We start from the raw sequence: 18,377 nt of genomic DNA on the forward strand, positions 1-18,377 counted from the left end.
ACCCCCCCGTCTTATTTGGATGGAGTCTCAGCTAACCAGCTCTAACTCAGGTCTAAGCCCAGCCACACACTGGGAAACAAAAACTTCACCATCTTTTAGGAAACTGAGCTAAGTACCATCAAAATATTGAAAAAAAACATTCTAACATCCTCAAACGTAGACTGAACAGCACAAATAGTAGGATAGAACCTTCTGGTACTCCACAGCATTGACATAATATCACCGTCTGATTGCTTTCACAGAAAAAATGGAGAGACTTTTGTTCTCCTTGGTATACTCTTGTTAGGGCCCACAGACATGTTATTAATTCCGCTGATATGAAAGGCTCCTGCCATTTCTAAAGAATCAGCATGAACAAGTGCGCTTTTCCCCATATCAGAAGGTCATCAGCCAATGAAGCCAGCACAGTCTCCATGTCATACCATAACTAGGTCTAACAGCAGAGATAAAGGAGCAAAGAAAATCTGAGGACTTCTGATGATGCCAGAGTGGTCTAATTATCTTCTCAACGCTATCTCCCAAAATATTAAGATTAGAGACATGAATAGTGAGCCTTTTAGTATTAAAAGCGAGTTTGACCACAATTCAGGCTTGCATTAGTAATATTAGCATCTTGCAGTCCCAAAGGGAGATGGCAATAACCACCAATAGTAATGGAACAAATAGATCTCCACTAGATTTCACAAACCCTGATGAGCCCTGGCCCAGATTAGAGATCCTCACTGTCCCATAACAATTCTGAACCTCACTGAGTAGACAGAGATATGTCACATTTATCCTGCCGCACACTGACAAGGACATCTCTTGATCTCCATAGAAGCCATCTCTTCAGTGTCAATACCGTGTGTGAAGTACTTGGAGATTTCCTCGCTAAAAGTGGATAAATAATGTAAAATTAACATCTGGCATAATGGTTTACTGTTTCACTATCATGGCAGGAATAGTAATAAGGCTGTGTAGAATCAGAACTGCAATAAAGGCTGTCTTTCCCATATCTGTATACACATTTTTAAATTGAAAAGACCTATTTTTAATAATAAGACTATAAGAATGGCCATACTGGGTCAAACCAAAGGTCCATCCACCACAGTATCCTGTCTACCGACAGTGACCAATGCCAGGTGTCCCAGAGGGAGTGAACCTAACAGGTAATGATCAAGTGATCTCTCTCCTGCCATCCAGCTACACCTTCTGACAAACAGAAGCCAGGGACACCATTCCTTTCCCTCCTGGCTAATAGCCATGAATGGACTTAACCTCCATGAATTTATCGAGTTCTCTTTTAAACCCTGCTTTAGTCCTATCCTTCACAACCTCCTTAGGCAAGGAGTTCCACAGGCTGACTGTGCACTGTGTGAAGAAGAGCTTCCTTTTATTTATTTAAACCTGCTGCCCATTAATTTAATTTGGTGGCCCCTAGTTCTTATGTTATGGGAACAAGTAAATAACCTTTCCTTATTCACTTTCTCTACACCACTCATGATTTTATATATCTCTATCACATCCCCCCTTAGTCTCCTCTCTTCCAAGCTGAAAAGTCCTAGTGTCTTTAATCTCTCCTCATATGGGACCCTTTCCAACCTCCTAATCATTTTAGTTGCCCTTCTCTGAGCCCTTTCTAATGCCAGTATATCTTTTTTGAGATGAGGAGACCACATCTGTACGCAGTATTCAAGATGTGGGTGTACCATGGATTTATATAAGAACAATAAGATATTTTCAGTCTTATTCTCTATCCCCTTTTTAATAAATCCTAACATCCTGTTTGCTTTTTTGACTGCCGCTGCACACTGCGTGGACGTCTTCAGAGAATTATCCAAGATGAGTCCAAGATCTCTTTCCTGATTAGTTGTAGCTAAATTAGCCCCCATCGTATTGTATGTATAGCTGGGGTTATTTTTTCCTATGTGCATTACTTTACATTTATCCACATTAAATTTCATTTGCCATTTTGTTGCCCAATCATTTAGTTTTGTGAGATCTTTCTGAAATTCTTGACAGTCTGCTTTGGCTGTAACTACCTTGAGCAGTTTAGTATCATCTGCAAACTTTGCCACCTCACTGTTTACCCCTTTTTCCAGATCATTTAAGAATGAGTTGAATAGGATTGGTCCTAGGACTGACCCTTGGGGAACACTAGTTACCCCTCTCCATTCTGAAAATTTACCATTTATTCCTACCCTTTGTTCCCTCTCTTTTAACCAGTTCTCAATCCATGAAAGGATTTTTCCTCTTATCCCATGACCTTTGGGACCTTTGGAACCTTGTCAAAGGCTTTCTGGAAAGCTAAGTACACATGTCCACATCAGAGGGGTAGCCGTGTTAGTCTGGATCTGTAAAAGCAGCAAAGAATACTGTGGCACCTTATAGACTAACAGACGTTTTGGAGCATGAGCTTTCGTGGGTGAAAGCATCTGATGAAGTGGGTATTCACCCATGAAAGCTCATGCTCCAAAACGTCTGTTAGTCCATAAGGCGCCACAGGATTCTTTGCTGCTTTTACATGTCCACATGTTTGTTGACCCTTTCAAAGAACTCTAATAGATTAGTAAGATATGATTTCCCTTTACAGAAACCATGTTGACTTTTGCCCAACAATTTTTGTTCTTCTATGTGTCCAAAAAATTTATTCTTTACTATTGTTTCAACTAATTTGCCTGGTACTGACGTTAGACTTACTGGTCTGTAATTGTCAGGATCACCTTGAGAGCCCTTTTTAAATATTGGTGATACATTAGCTATCTTCCAGTCATTGGGTACAGAAGCTGATTTAAAGGACAGGTTAAGAACCATAGTTAATAGTTTCACAATTTCACATCTGAGTTCTTTCAGAACTCTTGGATGAATGCCATCTGGTCCCAGTGACTTGTTACCGTTAAGTTGATCAATTAATTCCAAAACCTCCTCTAGTGACACTTCAATCTGTGACAATTCCTTAGATTTATCACCTACAAAGGATGTCTCCGGTTTGGGAGTCTCCCTAACATGCTCAGTCGTGAAGACTGAAGCAAAGAATTCATTTAGTTTCTTCGGAATGACTTTATCATCTTTAAGTGCTCCTTTTGTATCTCGATCATCCAGGAGCCCCACTGGTTGTTTAGCAGGCTTCCTGCTTCTGATGTACTAAAAAACCATTTTGTTATCACCTTTTGAGATTTTGGCTAGCTGTTTTTCAAACTCCTTTTTGGCATTTCTTATTAAATTTTTACACTTAATTTGGCAGTTGTTTACACTCCTTTTTATTTATCTCACTAAGATTTGACTTCCATTTTTTAAACTTTGCCTTTTTATCTCCCACTGCTTCTTTTACATGGCTCTTTTTTAGTTCTTAGTTTTAGTTACTGTGTTTTTTAATTTGGGATATACATTTAAGTTGGGCCTCTATTATGGTGTCTTTGAAAAGAGCCCATGCAGCTTGTAGGGATTTCATTCTAGTCATTGTACCTTTTAATTTCTGTTTAACTAGCCTCCTCATTTTTGCTTAGTTCCCCTTTCTGAAATTAAATGCCACAGTGTTGTGCTGTTGTGGTGTTATTCCCACCACAGGAATGTTAAATGTTATTATATTATGGTCACTATTTCCTAGTGGTCCAGTTATAGTTACCTCTTGGATCAGATCCTGTGCTCCACTCAGGACTAAATAATACTATTTAACAGTATTTTCAAGAATACTCTTTTATTCTTTTAGATTTATACAAGTGACTGAAAAAAATAGCCTACTATATTTGTTTTGAAATCAAACCTAATTTGAGTACTTAAGAAAACAAGCGCATACAATATATTGTTACAAAAGTTCAAACCCCTCTTGTAAGAACCGTCTCTCCTGCCTAATCAGTGGCAACTAAATTAAAGTGATGCAGATAGATAGGGTGATCAGATTTCCCTATGCTGAATACGAGACACCTGTTAAAATAACTCATATTCAAGCGAGTTCAGTGGCAATCACCTAGAACCATGCACTACAAACACTCAAATTAACATCAGGTTGTCTGAGCCCCTGTTAAAAAGAAATACTACATAGTTGGATTCTTTTTATTTACCTTATCTTTCAGGCTTCAGGGTTCACACAGGGAGGGGTCATACATACACCCCGCACACACACGGGGAGAGCTGACACACCCACACTCCCATACACGTCTCTCACACGAGGGGTGACCAACCGACTCAACCCTTCTTGCCTTGTGCTTTCCATCCTCCATGCCTGACTGGGCCCCCAGGAAGACCCACCTCTCTTAGTACCTGGCTCCCCATCTTCCTGAGGCAACATGTGGGGAAGGGGAATGCAGGATCATATGCTCCCCTCCAGATTTCTGCCAGGCTCACACCAGAATGTGGCCAGCAGCAGCCTTTCGGCACTGTGCAGGAGGCAAAGGACAGGAGCTGCTTCCAGCCACAGGGCAAAGTGGGGGATGGATGATCTGGCCTGTGTCTTTGCGGAGCTCATCTCTTCCCCCCTAACCTCCTGTCACTGTGACTGGAAGCAGCTTGTCCCTTCCTACCCTCAAAGTGTCGAAAGGCAGCTATCACCTCCAGGCTGCTGCTGGCCACTGATATAACCCAGCCGCTTCCTGTCCCCCAGCTACAGCGTGGGCAGGAAGGGGCTAAGGCCTAAGGATGCATTGTGCACCAGGGCCCAGGAAAGTTGACTGCAGGGGCTTCAGCGAACCTGGTCAGAGAGGTAGTTCAGCAGGGGAGGGCGCCTAGGGGATGGAGCAGCCCTACGCTCCCTGGGGGCAGGACCCAGGGCAGTGGGGGGCAGATGAAGAGGATGCAAAGCCTTGCCTGGGGGGCTGCTGTGGAGCCTGCAGTGTTCAGGGCATGAACAGGATGGAAATCACTCCCCCGCCACTCCCCCGGCCACTCCAGAGCTCAGCTGAGGGGCAGAGAGGCTTCCTCGTGTCAGCGCTGTGTGGGGCTCTGGCACACACAGGGCTCAGCTCCTCCTGGTCAGTGCCCAGGCCAGAGGGTCTTGAGCTTTCCCAGGGAGCCGGCCCAGCCAGAGTTAATAGGGGAAGGAAGGAGCCTGCTGGCCAGGCTGTTGGTGAGCTGAGCACTCCAGTGAGGGGCTGGTTCTCTGCAGAGCGCTGGGAATAGGACGTACCCTGCCGGGGGAGATATGGAGGAGCAGTGCGGCTGTGTGGGGGGGGTGAAGGGGCAAAGCAGGGAGGGAACAGTGGGAGGGGAAGCACGTAAAGGGCTGATGGGTGGGCAGTGGAGGCAACACATAACCAGCCTCAGCCTGACACCTGCCAGCACTCATCAGCCACCACAGCTCGCAGTGTACAGCCAGTGCTGGCTGGAAACAGGACGGAGAGTGGGGCCCTGCTGGCCAAGAGCCAGTATGCGGCAGGGGGCTGCACTGACAGACCAGCAGGAGGAACAGCCAGCCCCATGCACTGCAGCTTTGCCCCACCACGAGTCTTGCACACTTATCCCCATCACCAGCTACTGGACCCCGCACTCACCGCTGGTGGGCAGGCGGCTGGCAAGCAGGGATCCAGCCAGCAGCAGGACCTGCCAGTACTGATGTAGGGAGACAAAAAAATATGGGACAATTTGCCCGTTTTTAAGAAAAAGTTGGGACACCTGTAGGAGGGCTTAAAAAGAGGACTGTCCCTTTAAAAACGGGACATCTGCTTACCCTACAAATAGACATCTGAATGTAGAAGAGAAAATAATTATAACTCAAAATCTTCTCTGTGGAAAGGAATTCAATGTTTAGAAAGAAATAAAGGGGACATCAATTAATTATTTCATATGCTACACAACAGAGAAGTGAATCTGCATGTCATTAAGGATTTCATGCACCGTTAAGCATCCTGGGCCAATTCCATGCTGCTTTATACTTTGAAAAAGAGTTTATCTATACAATCATCAGTAGTTTCAACACTTGAAAATAAAGAAGATAAAATTCAAAATAATACAAGCTACAAGTATAATCTTCCATGTTAGTCTTAGTTTTAAACTTACATTCTCTTAAGTTTCTTGTACTGGGAAAAAGCTCCAGGGGGAACTGTTTTGATGGAATTCTGTTCCAAGCGTCTAAAAACAAACAGAGTAATATAAACATTAAATATAAGATTGTAATGCAGGAATAACATTAAATGTTATAACATCTTTTTGTACAAATATTTAAAACTATATTTGAAACAGATTTTCTTTTGAAAGCCACTAAAATTCAGCAAATGGCTTTTTTAGGAAACAAATTCATCCTCCTGACTAACCAAATTTCTACCAAAAAAAAGGAAAACTCAGTTAGAGAGTATTTCACAGGAAGATGGTAAATTTTGTTCTGTGGGAGCTAAGCTCACTTTGTCCTTTCTCAAGATAGACATATTGCAAATCACCATCAGCATTTTCAGGGCCAACTGAATTAATAAAAGATTTCCGATGTATATTGCAATATTTCTCACCAAAGATAAGGTAAAAAATATCAATTCCCTCCAAGTACAAAGTAGTTATCACAAAAGGATGGCAAATTTCCATCTCAAATAAGTTGCTTTATTCTTCTTCTCTGAAGTAGATAAAGGATGCTTTCAAGCTGATTCAGATCTAAGACAATACTTTCTACGCATATGTTCACAACTCTCGATATAGTCACTTATCTTAAGATAGAATTTGGTCTGCAATGTCAGACCACTAGACCATGTTCTCTCACGGATAAGTAGATCTGTTTGTAAAACATGGGGGTAAAAGCAAGGAACTCTTAAGTTCTAGACCTGGCTATGTTACTAACTCACTGTGTCACTTTTTTATTGAAGGCCTTATAAATAACTTCTGTATCAGTTTTATCATTTGTAATTTGGGAATAATAATGTTTTATTATCTACCTCACATAAGTGTTGCAAGGATTAGTACATATTTGTGATATACTTTGAAAAAAGAAAATGCTATATACAAAGCATAAGCTTTTTGCCTCTTCTGATGCCATTCCAGAAATAAAAGGAGAGATATCAAGAGATAAAACAAAACACATTTTTCACTACCTTAAAATGTTAGGGTCCATTTTTAATGCCATAAGCAGAGAGGCATCCCATATAAAACACTATGGATGAGATTAACAATAAAATAAAACACAAAAAATTACAAGATTGACTGAGGAATATAAAACTTAAATAAGCTTTTAAAATATTTGTTCATAAAAAAGTTTCTAAGTAGACATTTTAAAAGGTTCCCATAATCCTCAAGAACAGGCCGTGTGATCTCCCAGCTTAATAATAAAAGTGAATCCCAATAAGCTAAACTCAAAATACTCAACTTATCAAGTTATCAAAAATTCTTATATCCAACTCTGACACTGGCACTGAAATCTACTAAGCCTCTAGTTTACAAAAAGAACTTCATAAAATCCTGAGTTTTAACTGTGTTGGCATGGTCACCAATCACTCTTGCTGGAAATGATAGAGGATTGAAATACAAAAGCACCTCACCGATCCCAAAGGGGCCGAGGCAACCCAATACACTCCTTTCTTTAAAAGCAATCGTGGTGATAGGTGCTTAAGAAAACAATTCCCTGAGATGACATGGAATTAATCAGCATTGATTCCTGCTGCAACCACATGGAAGAGAGAAACAAAAACGTGAAAGTATGAGTATGGAGATAAAATGCAGTGCAGCAAGAAGATGAAGCATGTGTGTCTTAAAGGACAGCAGGAGAATGAAGAGGGAGCATATGAAGCCTATAGCTCTTTGTCTCAGAGAATATTCTCCAAATGATCTGTGCCTGCAACGAGTAAGCAAAAATCCCACTTCCCCCAATACATTTTTAGTATTTTGGCTGTCTTACAGGAAATAGTTTAGTGGAACTGAAGAGCAAGTAAAACAATGTGTATGTAGTCATTGCCATTAAGCTTTACTGTTACCATTCCTATTTTGTGGATCCATTATCTGACTTAATTATCTCAATTATTTTGTGAGTTGAGTCTCTGTACAAGATTTCCCTCCCAGTTAGTCCTAAATAGTATGGTACGCACATACACTGTACTGCAGGGGAATGAGCAGTGAAATGCAAATTGCTGCGAATATCAGCACACTGGTGTTTTAGTGTGCATGTGCTTCGCAGAGTTGCAACAGACTTTTCCTAGACATTCAGAGGTCAATTTTTCAGCAAAACCTTTTGCTTTACAAACTCACAAAAGTTTCCATGTGCATTAATTTCTATGAATAAAGAAGGGAGTTGTTTCCCAACTACCCACTTTGCAGACACAAATCAGGGTTTCATGTGCTTCAGAGGTGCATATCCATTTACACAGGAGCAATCAATTGAACTGAATTGCAAGATGAGGTTAGGCTGGGTGAAAACTTGGCCTTGTATTAATAATTCTTTGAAGTACACAAGTAAATGTCACACAAAGAACAGACGCATTTATATGTAAAAGATAGCAACTCCCCTCCCCCTTCTTCCCCAACATGCGCACACACCAAATGGCAATCACCAGGGATTAAAGTCCACACCTCCTGCAAATGTGAAAAATAAATAACCTAGAGGAGGACAGAGTCAGGGGAAAGAAAGAGAAATTAGGATTCCAGAGGGTTGTTTCACAGGGAGTTGGCAAGTAACTCTCAGAAGCAGCACTGAGTTCTTCGCCATTCACCACAAATGAGCAGCAGATGGCCTGTGATGAAAATAGATGGTCAAGGGTGGTATCACATGCTGCTGCATTTTCAGCTTAGTTCTGCAATAAGCTCTTGATTTTATTTAATTTTTAAGAAGTCCTTTCTGTGGGAGACTAGGCTGAACAGATGATGCTTAGTGGGCCCTATCATGATAATGAGGTCATGCAAGTAGATGCATGTAGATTACAAACTTGCCACAAAGCACAGTCGACATTTACTGTATAATATTAAAATGAGTAACTGGAAAATATGAAGTAGAAACTTGGGCTTTACAATTTCTTTATTCATAAATGCACGTTATGGAGCTGTGGGTACAGGTTGAAAAGGGCAATTAATTTTTATATTATTAGAAATGTGAACAATATAAGTGATTTACTTTACTAGTTAGTACCACTACCCTGCCTAACCTCACTAGCTAAGCAACATGCATACAGGTCAGCATTAGATGGGAGATATCCAAGGAACAATTAGGTTCGGTCAGAAGAGGCGCTGATGGTTCTGAGAGGTCACTCTTCACTCTGAGTCAGTGCTGACTCACCACTAAATAATGGGGAACAGTGCTGCTAGAAGCACAATCTTTCAAATGAGATGCAAAATGGAGGTTCTTACTAGGTCATGTAACACTTTGCAAAACAAAATAAAAACAAAAGTATAGTGTGTGATAACCTGAATCTTGGTTAAATTCTGTTTTCAGAGTAGAGCTAGGCAGAATGAAATGGATCTAATTAGCATCTTCAAGTAGACAGCATTCTTTAGCCCGTGTCATAGTGTGTTGGATGGTGTTGCTGTATGTTGTTAAAGAGCAACTATTGTTCTACAGCAGAGGTGACTGAGATTTCAGTGGCCGGTGAAGTGATCCATTATGTATCTTTTACTTGACTCTCTGGAATACGAGGAAACAATTTTTGAGAGACATTCTGAGATCTTCTGATGAAAGATGCAAACACAAAAGAATAATCTCTATTGGCTATTTGAACCCTTTCGCCCCTGTTCTAGATTTCTGCACAGTTTGGATTTGAAGTGAAAATGTAAAAGTAAATAGTTGGAAAATGAAGAAAAAAAATCAGGAAAATTTGTTTCCATTCAACATCCAAATTTCATTTTCACTAATATTTTGCAACCAGCTGTATTTTACAGACACAGCACCGAACAAGTGGAATCCATGAGAACACACTGTAAAGAATGATGGAATAAATGACTCTATATGAAAGGTACTGTTAAACTTTGGGCTTTTGCTCGTCCATTCAGTTATCCTCTTCATTCTGCCATGTCAGTTGCTGCCTGAGAGCACAGTTCGTACTGCCCAGATGTATTATAGATGCTGCACTTCCCGCTTCTGATATGAACAGTGCTGTGTCTGCCTTTGGAAGTTTTACTTTTAAAGCTTCAATGACAATGGATGTCAAAGGACAAGAGCAATTTCCTTTATTCCCCTCTAATAAAGTATCAGAGCCTGGAAAATGCAGAAGGCCTCATGGATTCAAATATATTTTTCTTCTAATAATGTGACATGGGAGATCTTTTTGATTTTTAAATGACTTTGTGGCACTAAGAGCAGATAGTAAACAAAACAGTTAGAAAATGCAAGGGGGGGAAAGGACGCACTTAAAGGTGACAAATGATCCTCTGGCAAAGAATAAGCACTCAAAATCCCATCCTAATCCATCTCAAAAATCCCATCCTAATCCATCTCAAGGTTCACTGGGTGCAAATCTTTTCGTCATCTCCTCATTTGGTGCTTACACTACTCAAACACATGCAGGAAAACACAAAAAGATAAAAAACAACCACCTAACGCAGCTTTCTTAGAGCCAGATCACATACTTCGGCGTGACAAAGCCATTTGTCTTGAAGAGTAATGCCCGTTGCAGAGTAGGGGAGACAGCCATATTAATTTGGGTCTCAGCTATCTCTTTTTCATTGGGGGAAAAAGAATTTGTTACGCGGCTTGCTAATGGAGCAGTTTGCTAGCAATTTTCCCATTTCAAACAACATCTCAGCTGCTAATGCGTAATGGTTTGTCAAGCCTACCCATAACACAGACAAATCACTAGCTTGGGAAAAAAGAGAGAGAGGGAGCGAAACATCAGTACTGATAATTCTTAGCTGTCAAATGAATAGAGTCTACAAATGAGACAGCCACAGTCTATTAACAGTGTTGTTGTGCTGTGCTTGAGATGTGTCAGAAAACGTCCCTTCCGCAAGAGGCAGCCATGAACATCCCTGCTGGGAGAGGGTAAAGTAACGTACAACCATCAATCTACTCAATGGATCATGTTGCTCTGTTAAATGGCCAAAGTTCTTACAGGTTTGCACCATTTGGGTGGCCAAGAGCTGAAAGAAATATCTGGTAGAAAGAGGGACATCAGTACCTGGCTAGTTCTCATTTGTCTGACAGGGTACACAGAGTCTATTCAAAGGTCATCGGGAAGGTGTTAGTCCTCTGTCCCTGGCTGGAGGAAGGATAGCTTATCCTGTGTGTAAGGATTTGCAGGGTCGCAAGTCAAGGTCAGTGGTGGGAAATTACTTAATTCCTCCCAGTGTATTGTGCTATGAAGAGTTGGGGATTGGGACTAGCAGTGTCAGGGTGGAAGGTGGGGGTTCTCTAGGAAGCATCAGAGACCAAATGAGAAGTGTGATTCTTCCTGATACTTGAGTAAGATGAGCTGCATTTTAAAAGTTGCCACACTTATGCTTGGGACTTTGATGAAGGAAGTCTGCTGAATTTGTTTGGCCCATAACAGGAACTGGTCATCAGATTTACTCTTCTCTTTGATTACAAGTTGCCTCAAAGAGGTATTGAAACCTGACCTAGGTCTGCTTAACTCTTTCCAGTCCTGAATGGCCTGTCTCACTCTGCAACATTAGTTCCATCATAATTACACTAACATATCCCTAGGTCACTGTATCAAAGTATATATCAAAAGGTAAGCACTATGTAAAATGCATCGTGGTTATGAAAAAATATTGCTTTGCATTTATCCAATCAGTACCAGCTTCTTACTATGTAATTAAAGGAACAAAATAAAATTCTATTTGTACTGAATTACTGCAGTGCACAACAAAACAATGCCAATAAGTGATTTGGACAGCACTACGTAAACAAAGTCTGAGGTCAAAATGCACTGCTTCAGAAGCTTTGCAGGTTGGCACTGCTGAGTGCTGGCCTTTGTATCTCTTCTCTCCCTTCCTCACCCTCCTCACCCAAAGGACAACAGAAATGCTTTAATGGCTGTGTGTTTGGGGATAGAGGAACACCAAATATTCTAAATAGATCTCTTTGCACTGTGCTGTTGTTTTAAGTAATGGATATTTAAAGCTTTCATTCTCTTCCTAATTGGAGCTGCTGCTACTACCATTATACAACACCTGAATATATGTGGTTCTCTCACTGTCTTAGGGATTTATATTGCCACCAGAGTATCTGAGTGCCTTCCAACTATAATCAATACTATTTATTATGAATCATAATGAAACTATTATTTTCCCACTGCAACCAAGGGAATTTACTTCTTCCCAACAGACTCACCTTTACCTTCCCACTTCATTGTTTCTTATGGGGTGGAGGAGCTGTGGTCAGCAACCTGCCCTCCGAGGGAGGAAACAAGAGGGCAGCTAGTAACTCCCCTCCACGTACCAAGTGTTTTGTTACGTATTGTTTTTTTAAGGAACTAACTGTCTATCTCCCATGCCCTAACCTCCATCATCTTTGAATGGTATTGGAAATCTCTCAGCTTCAAAAATTAGCCTCACAGAACTTGGATCTAACGCATACCAGAGATCAACATGTGACTTTGGATCAGAAATGATTAGACTGATAAGTATCTAAGTAGTTTCCAAGCACATGGACACTGCAGATTCATTCACCCACAAAGTCATGTTGATCAACTTTTGCATAGGGTCTGAAACATTACGGTAGTTTTAAGGAAACTTGAGTTAGGTCTCAGGTATGTCCATTAAAAACAAAAGATTGTTTACCTACATGGACTTTCATCCACTTATCCAAGTAAGACCACGTCTTCCTAATTACCTTTTCCTTTGGTTTCTCAAGGCACTTGCTCTTCTCTGTCTGCACCATTCCATTTCAACATAGCTGCAGATCTTCAGGTTTAACCCAGAGTCATGGAGCAGGAATATGAGTTTTCACCCATCAGTTCAAATCTTCTTTCAAGTGATAATGAACAGTTGTTCACACAACTATGGGCTGTAGATTCTTCCGAGCCACATTGTATCTTTAAAAACCTAGTGATGGAATTCTTGACTGAATTTATAACTATTTCTCTAACTAAGGGCAGATCTTTAGCAGCCAAAATTCCCATTAGAATTGTCAAGCCTGAAATGGCCTCTTAAAATAAATCTCTGTACACTAACCTATTTGGATAGCAATAAGAGCTCTCTAGTGTGACAGCTGACAACTTTTAGAGTAGAGACAATGTAGTTGCACTTTAAGGGCTTGTTCTGGCCTCTGATATAGCTCCATGAAAACCCATTAAAAACTCAACAATTGCCACACCATGGCATCTGCAGTTCATTGAGTCCAAATTGATACGTATCAACAGCACTTTCACTACCAGCTTGTAAATGCTGATTTTAGCAACCATTGTATGAATCCATGAGATGCAACAGAGTATTTTCCATATGCTAAAGAGGTGAGGCCTCAATCTGAATCAAGCACTTCCTTGTGTTAGGTATTCTCCAAACAGACAGGAAGATGGTCCTAATTTTTCTCTCCTGCTGCCGTGCTCTGTGGTAGCTTTCTGTTTTTGACCCTAGTTTATCTATAACGTGGATGTGTCTTTCTTCAGAAGCAGCCAGATGACTGTGACATGCTGATACATCTGAACAAGAGGGTCCCAATCTTTCTGCCTCAACACTGATGCATGCGGCAGACCCTGGATAAAATACTCTGCCCTTCGCTTTGCTTCTCAATAAATCCATCAGTGTCATTCTCTCCTGCCTCCCTCTCTAAGCCATTAAGCCTTCCACTTCCAGACACCCGCAGGAGTCTCAACCCACCATGCTTCTGCCTCTCATGACCTCATTGAGACTTCAATAGGTGGCTCCCCTCCTTGGAGGTTGTTCCTCAAAGCAGCAACAGTAGTGAGGGTCGCACGAGTTTCTCTTCTGGCTGGTACAGGTGGGAGGAAGAGGGCTCCCAACTCCCTCTTAGAACCAGGTGTCAATTTGTGGGCAGGGGCTGAGAAGGAAAATGGGCACGAGTGGAGCAGGTTCCACATATTACTGGACTTCCAGTCAGTACAGCAGAAACTTGGCTTCAAATACCCTCTTCTGTATGCTTTGCTGTAGTGGTGTGGTAAGGGGTGGTGAGAGGGTCTATGTCTATGCAGTTTCTCCCCAATAAAAAGCTTCAGGGACTAATGGGGAGCTCAACAGGTGACTGTTCCCCTTATGTTAACTGACATGGTCATAGCAACAGCAAGAATGCTTAGCAAAGGAGGGACTGGCAAGTATTAAACAAGGCCAAACACAGTTTTTCTGGGTTGAATGTGGAACAATGTTTTGCTGCTTCCACCATTAAATATAACCCATTTTCTGTCCAGGATCACCCCACTCCACATGGGGCTTTCTTGCCCATGCTTCCACAGGGGAGTGAGAGGACTGTGTGCATGGGGCCTCTGTATAGGGATCTGGGAAGGAAAGACTCACTTTGCTTGAGGGAGATATTTGGCTCTTCTCAACCCCCCATTGCTGAAATGGGGCCTAGAGCTACACATTCCGTTTGTTGGGTGTGCATTGGTACACATGGGTCTATCCTTTCAAGATGTCTTGTCAAGAAGAGGGGCAAGAAACTTAGGACCACTTCAGCATTAAGAACTTCGGAGGCAGACTCCTGAACCACATGCCACCCCACTAACTTTAGTGGGGCTCTGAATGCATGGTTCTCAGTGCAGGATTAGAGTCTTAATTTTTATCGTATATAGACAATGCAACTCTTACAGGGCCCAAAGGCTGAGTCTGTTATCAAGAGGCTTGTTCAACCTCTGAGCCCTCTGCAGCTCGGTAGTATTTGAGGATTCTGGTTCAATGTATTGGAAAACACCCTTGCACCTTGCCAATTTGATTGTAGTTAAATTTCACACATGTAAACAAGAAGTGGTTTTCAACTAATCAGTATTAACTAATGTGTATGTGGCATTTGGACTTATCTCTGCTTTTTTGTTCTGCTTTGTCCACAAGAAGAACATCTAGATCCTTAATGAGCCACATGGACATCTCATTATACTCATTAATCCTTAGCAGGCTGACATCCCATCCTCAGTCTCCAGGGCTTACAATTCCTCTATATGTCAGGCATAAAACCTCCAGCGTAGATCCTGAACATTAGCACAGCAAGACTGTTTGGATACTAGAATAACCAATGCCGAGTTTTGAGGCTGTGTGTAAATTTACAATATTGACATTTCGTCGTATTACTTTCTTGAAGTTTTAAGATATATAATTCTTTTAGATTTGCTGGGAGCGTTACCTAATAGTAAACTGTTTGAAAGGGAAAATAGTCAGCATATAATCTATTATATAATTTGTGCACAATCCCAGTTTTTTAATATCTATTTGTACTACATACCTACAACACTGACAAGAAAAAGGGATCAGAAGAAAAGGTGAAAAACAAGGACAGGTGGGAAAGGTGCAAATACTTTCCCTGTGCGATAAAGTGCTGTCACTTATAATATTTTTGTCAACAAAACAGATGTTTTAGGGCTCTGTTAACTAGTTTCTACATGTTGTATATCCTTTCAGTGAAAACATCCATCAAACCCCACAAGTTCATTTAATAAAACCAGCAGAAAAACAAACATACAAATCAAACATCACAGCACCTGCCTGCAATAAAAGTGATTAGCACATTTTATATAAAATTCATGCTTTTGAATTCCATATTTATTTTCCCTGATGTCTTCTGCACTTTCATAATGAACTTTCAAGATGCATACACACATGATACAATATAATCTCCTTCCTGCAATATTTCAGCCAACACTCTATACTGTGGCTTTCAATACAAGGTACAATTACAAGTACAAAAAAGACTGTGCTTTGCAAAATACAATGTTAGAAGCTACCTTTGAGTAACATTCACATTAGATAAAACAAGATCTCTGAGGTTTTTTGTTCTGAATGTCCTAGTTAGCATTGCTTGATCTAAAGTTAGTCAGTTTGATAACTTGGTATATGTTATTGTTCTTACTGTTCACACAAATTCCCTTTTATTAACAAAGCCAGATTTATGTGTCTGGTGAGCTGAAAGGATACTTCAGAAAATACTCCCAAAATTACAAACTCTTACACAGCTTGTCCTGGTGAAATTCATCAGCATGTGGCTACCTTTTACAAACGTCAAAATTCTAAATCGGCCAGACCAATCTAAAAAAATGATGATGCAACCATAAATATGAATACAATTATCAGACTTAGTAAAAACATAATGTACCTTCTTGAGCTTGGAGGTGACAATAGTCACATTTGACAAATCAGAAAGTAAGTAAATATCTAAGATACAAAACTTAGCTTGATCTAACAGCTGAAATCTTGTGTTGTGATTGCTTAGTTGTACCTATTTTAACATCCAAACATCGTCTATGTCAAATATCTCATTCAACAAAACTGGAAATATTTAATTACTGATCTACCTCACTCTCTTCCCTTTAAGGATCTAGCAAATACTATACAAAGCAGAATTTACCTACTAGCAATTTAAACGGAACCTGAACATTTCCGTTCAAATTGTACATTTTGATACCGAGACAAAACAAAATGACATGTACTCCTTAACCTATCTCTGCACATGAAAGTGTTTTTATTCCCACCACTTATCACTGATTTAAATCCTCTCCACTGATTGTTCAGTTCATCTAAAATAGCTGTAATTTTCATGTCTTTGTTCTCAGTGGAAAGGTGGCCCTGTACATGTTTTAAGCCTAGAGAGTAGGAAATTGTTTCTTGATGGTAAGCATAAGCAGTCGGTCACAGTTTGCCTGGTGACATCTGAAAGCAGTAGGCAAATCTGACACGTAAAGATGCCTAGAGCCACTTTACAGCGGTGAGTGAAGATCGTATTATATAACTCAAATAGAGTAGAAAAACTACCCTGGGGAGCCTCCATTGGAACAATCAATAAGTGTGTTCAGAAATACTATACTGGTCTAACCCACACTATATATTGGAAAACTGATGGGAAAAAATCCATTATTAACTTCTTGAGAAAGGACCATTTGAATTGCTGACTTATCTTTCCTCTGCCCCCAAATTCAATGGGCATTACTTTTATTTAAAAGGACATTAATTTTGAAAAAAAATTCTAAAGACTCTCCTCCAGTTTGAGATGTTAAAACCAAATTTCAATGCAATGCAGACCAAGTTCTTATGGCACAATATAAATGACTGAAAATAACAGATTTATTAATAAGAAATGCTTCACACGCTTCCTATTTTAAAAGATTCTGTTGGTGTAATTTAATATATGCAAAATCAAATTTGTAAAATGACATCATAGAAATGTCTATTTAAAAAAGACAATGGAAAGGGTATTGTGCACTTCTATACCACTTTCATTCTTACAATCACATAATCTTCACTCAGAATTAATTATTTAAGTCTCAACACCCCTCTGAGGTACATTCGGTGGGTATGATCAACAAGAACTTCCTCAAAGGGTATCAATGAAGCAGGAAGAGCCCCAGAAATAGAACCAAGAACCCTTGATATTGAGTTGCCTGTTCTACCGACTGTGCAACAGTCCCCACTGGGACTCCCTCCTACTCCTGTTCACAAAATCAATTCCCTAAAATGTAATGGTCTGGCAAAGAAGCAAATTTGTCAAAGGCAGAATGAACAGAAAGTTAAAGTTAAAGCTGTTTTCTCAGGGAAAGCAGCTTTGTTTGCTTTTCCCTGGGTGTCAGAGGAGATAATGAATATTTAGAAGTGCAGTAACAGATATTTCCACAATGGTAAGTGAATATCTCTTACTTGTCTCAAGCTATAAGAAGCCATTATTTACCAAAATGGAGTATATATTCTACATAACCAACGATGTTGGTTAGCCATAAAACAAATCAATATTAAGAATTGGTAAACCAGATACTAAAAGACACCTGACCTGAAGATCTCACTAAACTTGAAACAATCCCAGATTCTGTTTTGAGGTTTGAAAAAGTTTGGTTCAACCTAAATATTTGGAACACCTGACTAGTTACTTGTATTGGCTAGTGCTGAAAGTGCAAAAGCATAATCTCAGTGAAACCAGTAGCTCTTACTGTATTATTGAGCTGGTCAAAACTAGAACCCCCTGATGCATTTCCAACTAGTTTCTCAATATAAAAGGTTCAAATCAGCATCTAAATCAAAGTTCCAAACTTCAATGTTCAGCCATTTCTGATCCAGGTACATCAAGTTCAATTCAACTCTGCATTACTCCAGTTTTATGCAATCGTATCTCCATTCATTTCAGTGGAGTTATTCTAGTGTAAAATTGGAGTGACATATTGGTGAATTAAGCCCAATGAAGGCATAGCTTTAAAACCTCCAATATGAGACATAAGGATAAATCTACTACAAGTGTGCACCTTAATAAGGTGTTAATATACTGAGTATATACATTGGGTTGCTGGAGTGTGATGCATGGTGGTGATACAAATTTGGGTATCCTGAGGTTCGTAATTTGCAATAGAATCACATGTGAAGAACGGAAGAGACCTAATATTCTTCCACCAAAATTGTTCTCCTTTATAAATGTTTTTAAT

At 40.2% G+C, this 18,377-nt stretch overlaps 1 protein-coding gene across 1 annotated transcript in view; it reads right to left on the bottom strand.

Annotated features, from left to right (window-relative positions):
- Positions 1-18,377, bottom strand: part of SLIT3 (slit guidance ligand 3) — a 789,390-nt gene that overhangs the window by 244,217 nt on the left and 526,796 nt on the right. The window contains exon 10 of the mRNA XM_050962519.1: positions 5,971-6,042. Within this exon, the coding sequence (XP_050818476.1) occupies positions 5,971-6,042 (72 nt within the window). The remainder of the gene's footprint in view (positions 1-5,970; positions 6,043-18,377) is intronic.

Source organism: Gopherus flavomarginatus, chromosome 7 (genome assembly GCF_025201925.1).
Source record: "Gopherus flavomarginatus isolate rGopFla2 chromosome 7, rGopFla2.mat.asm, whole genome shotgun sequence".
NCBI lineage: Eukaryota > Metazoa > Chordata > Testudines > Testudinidae > Gopherus > Gopherus flavomarginatus.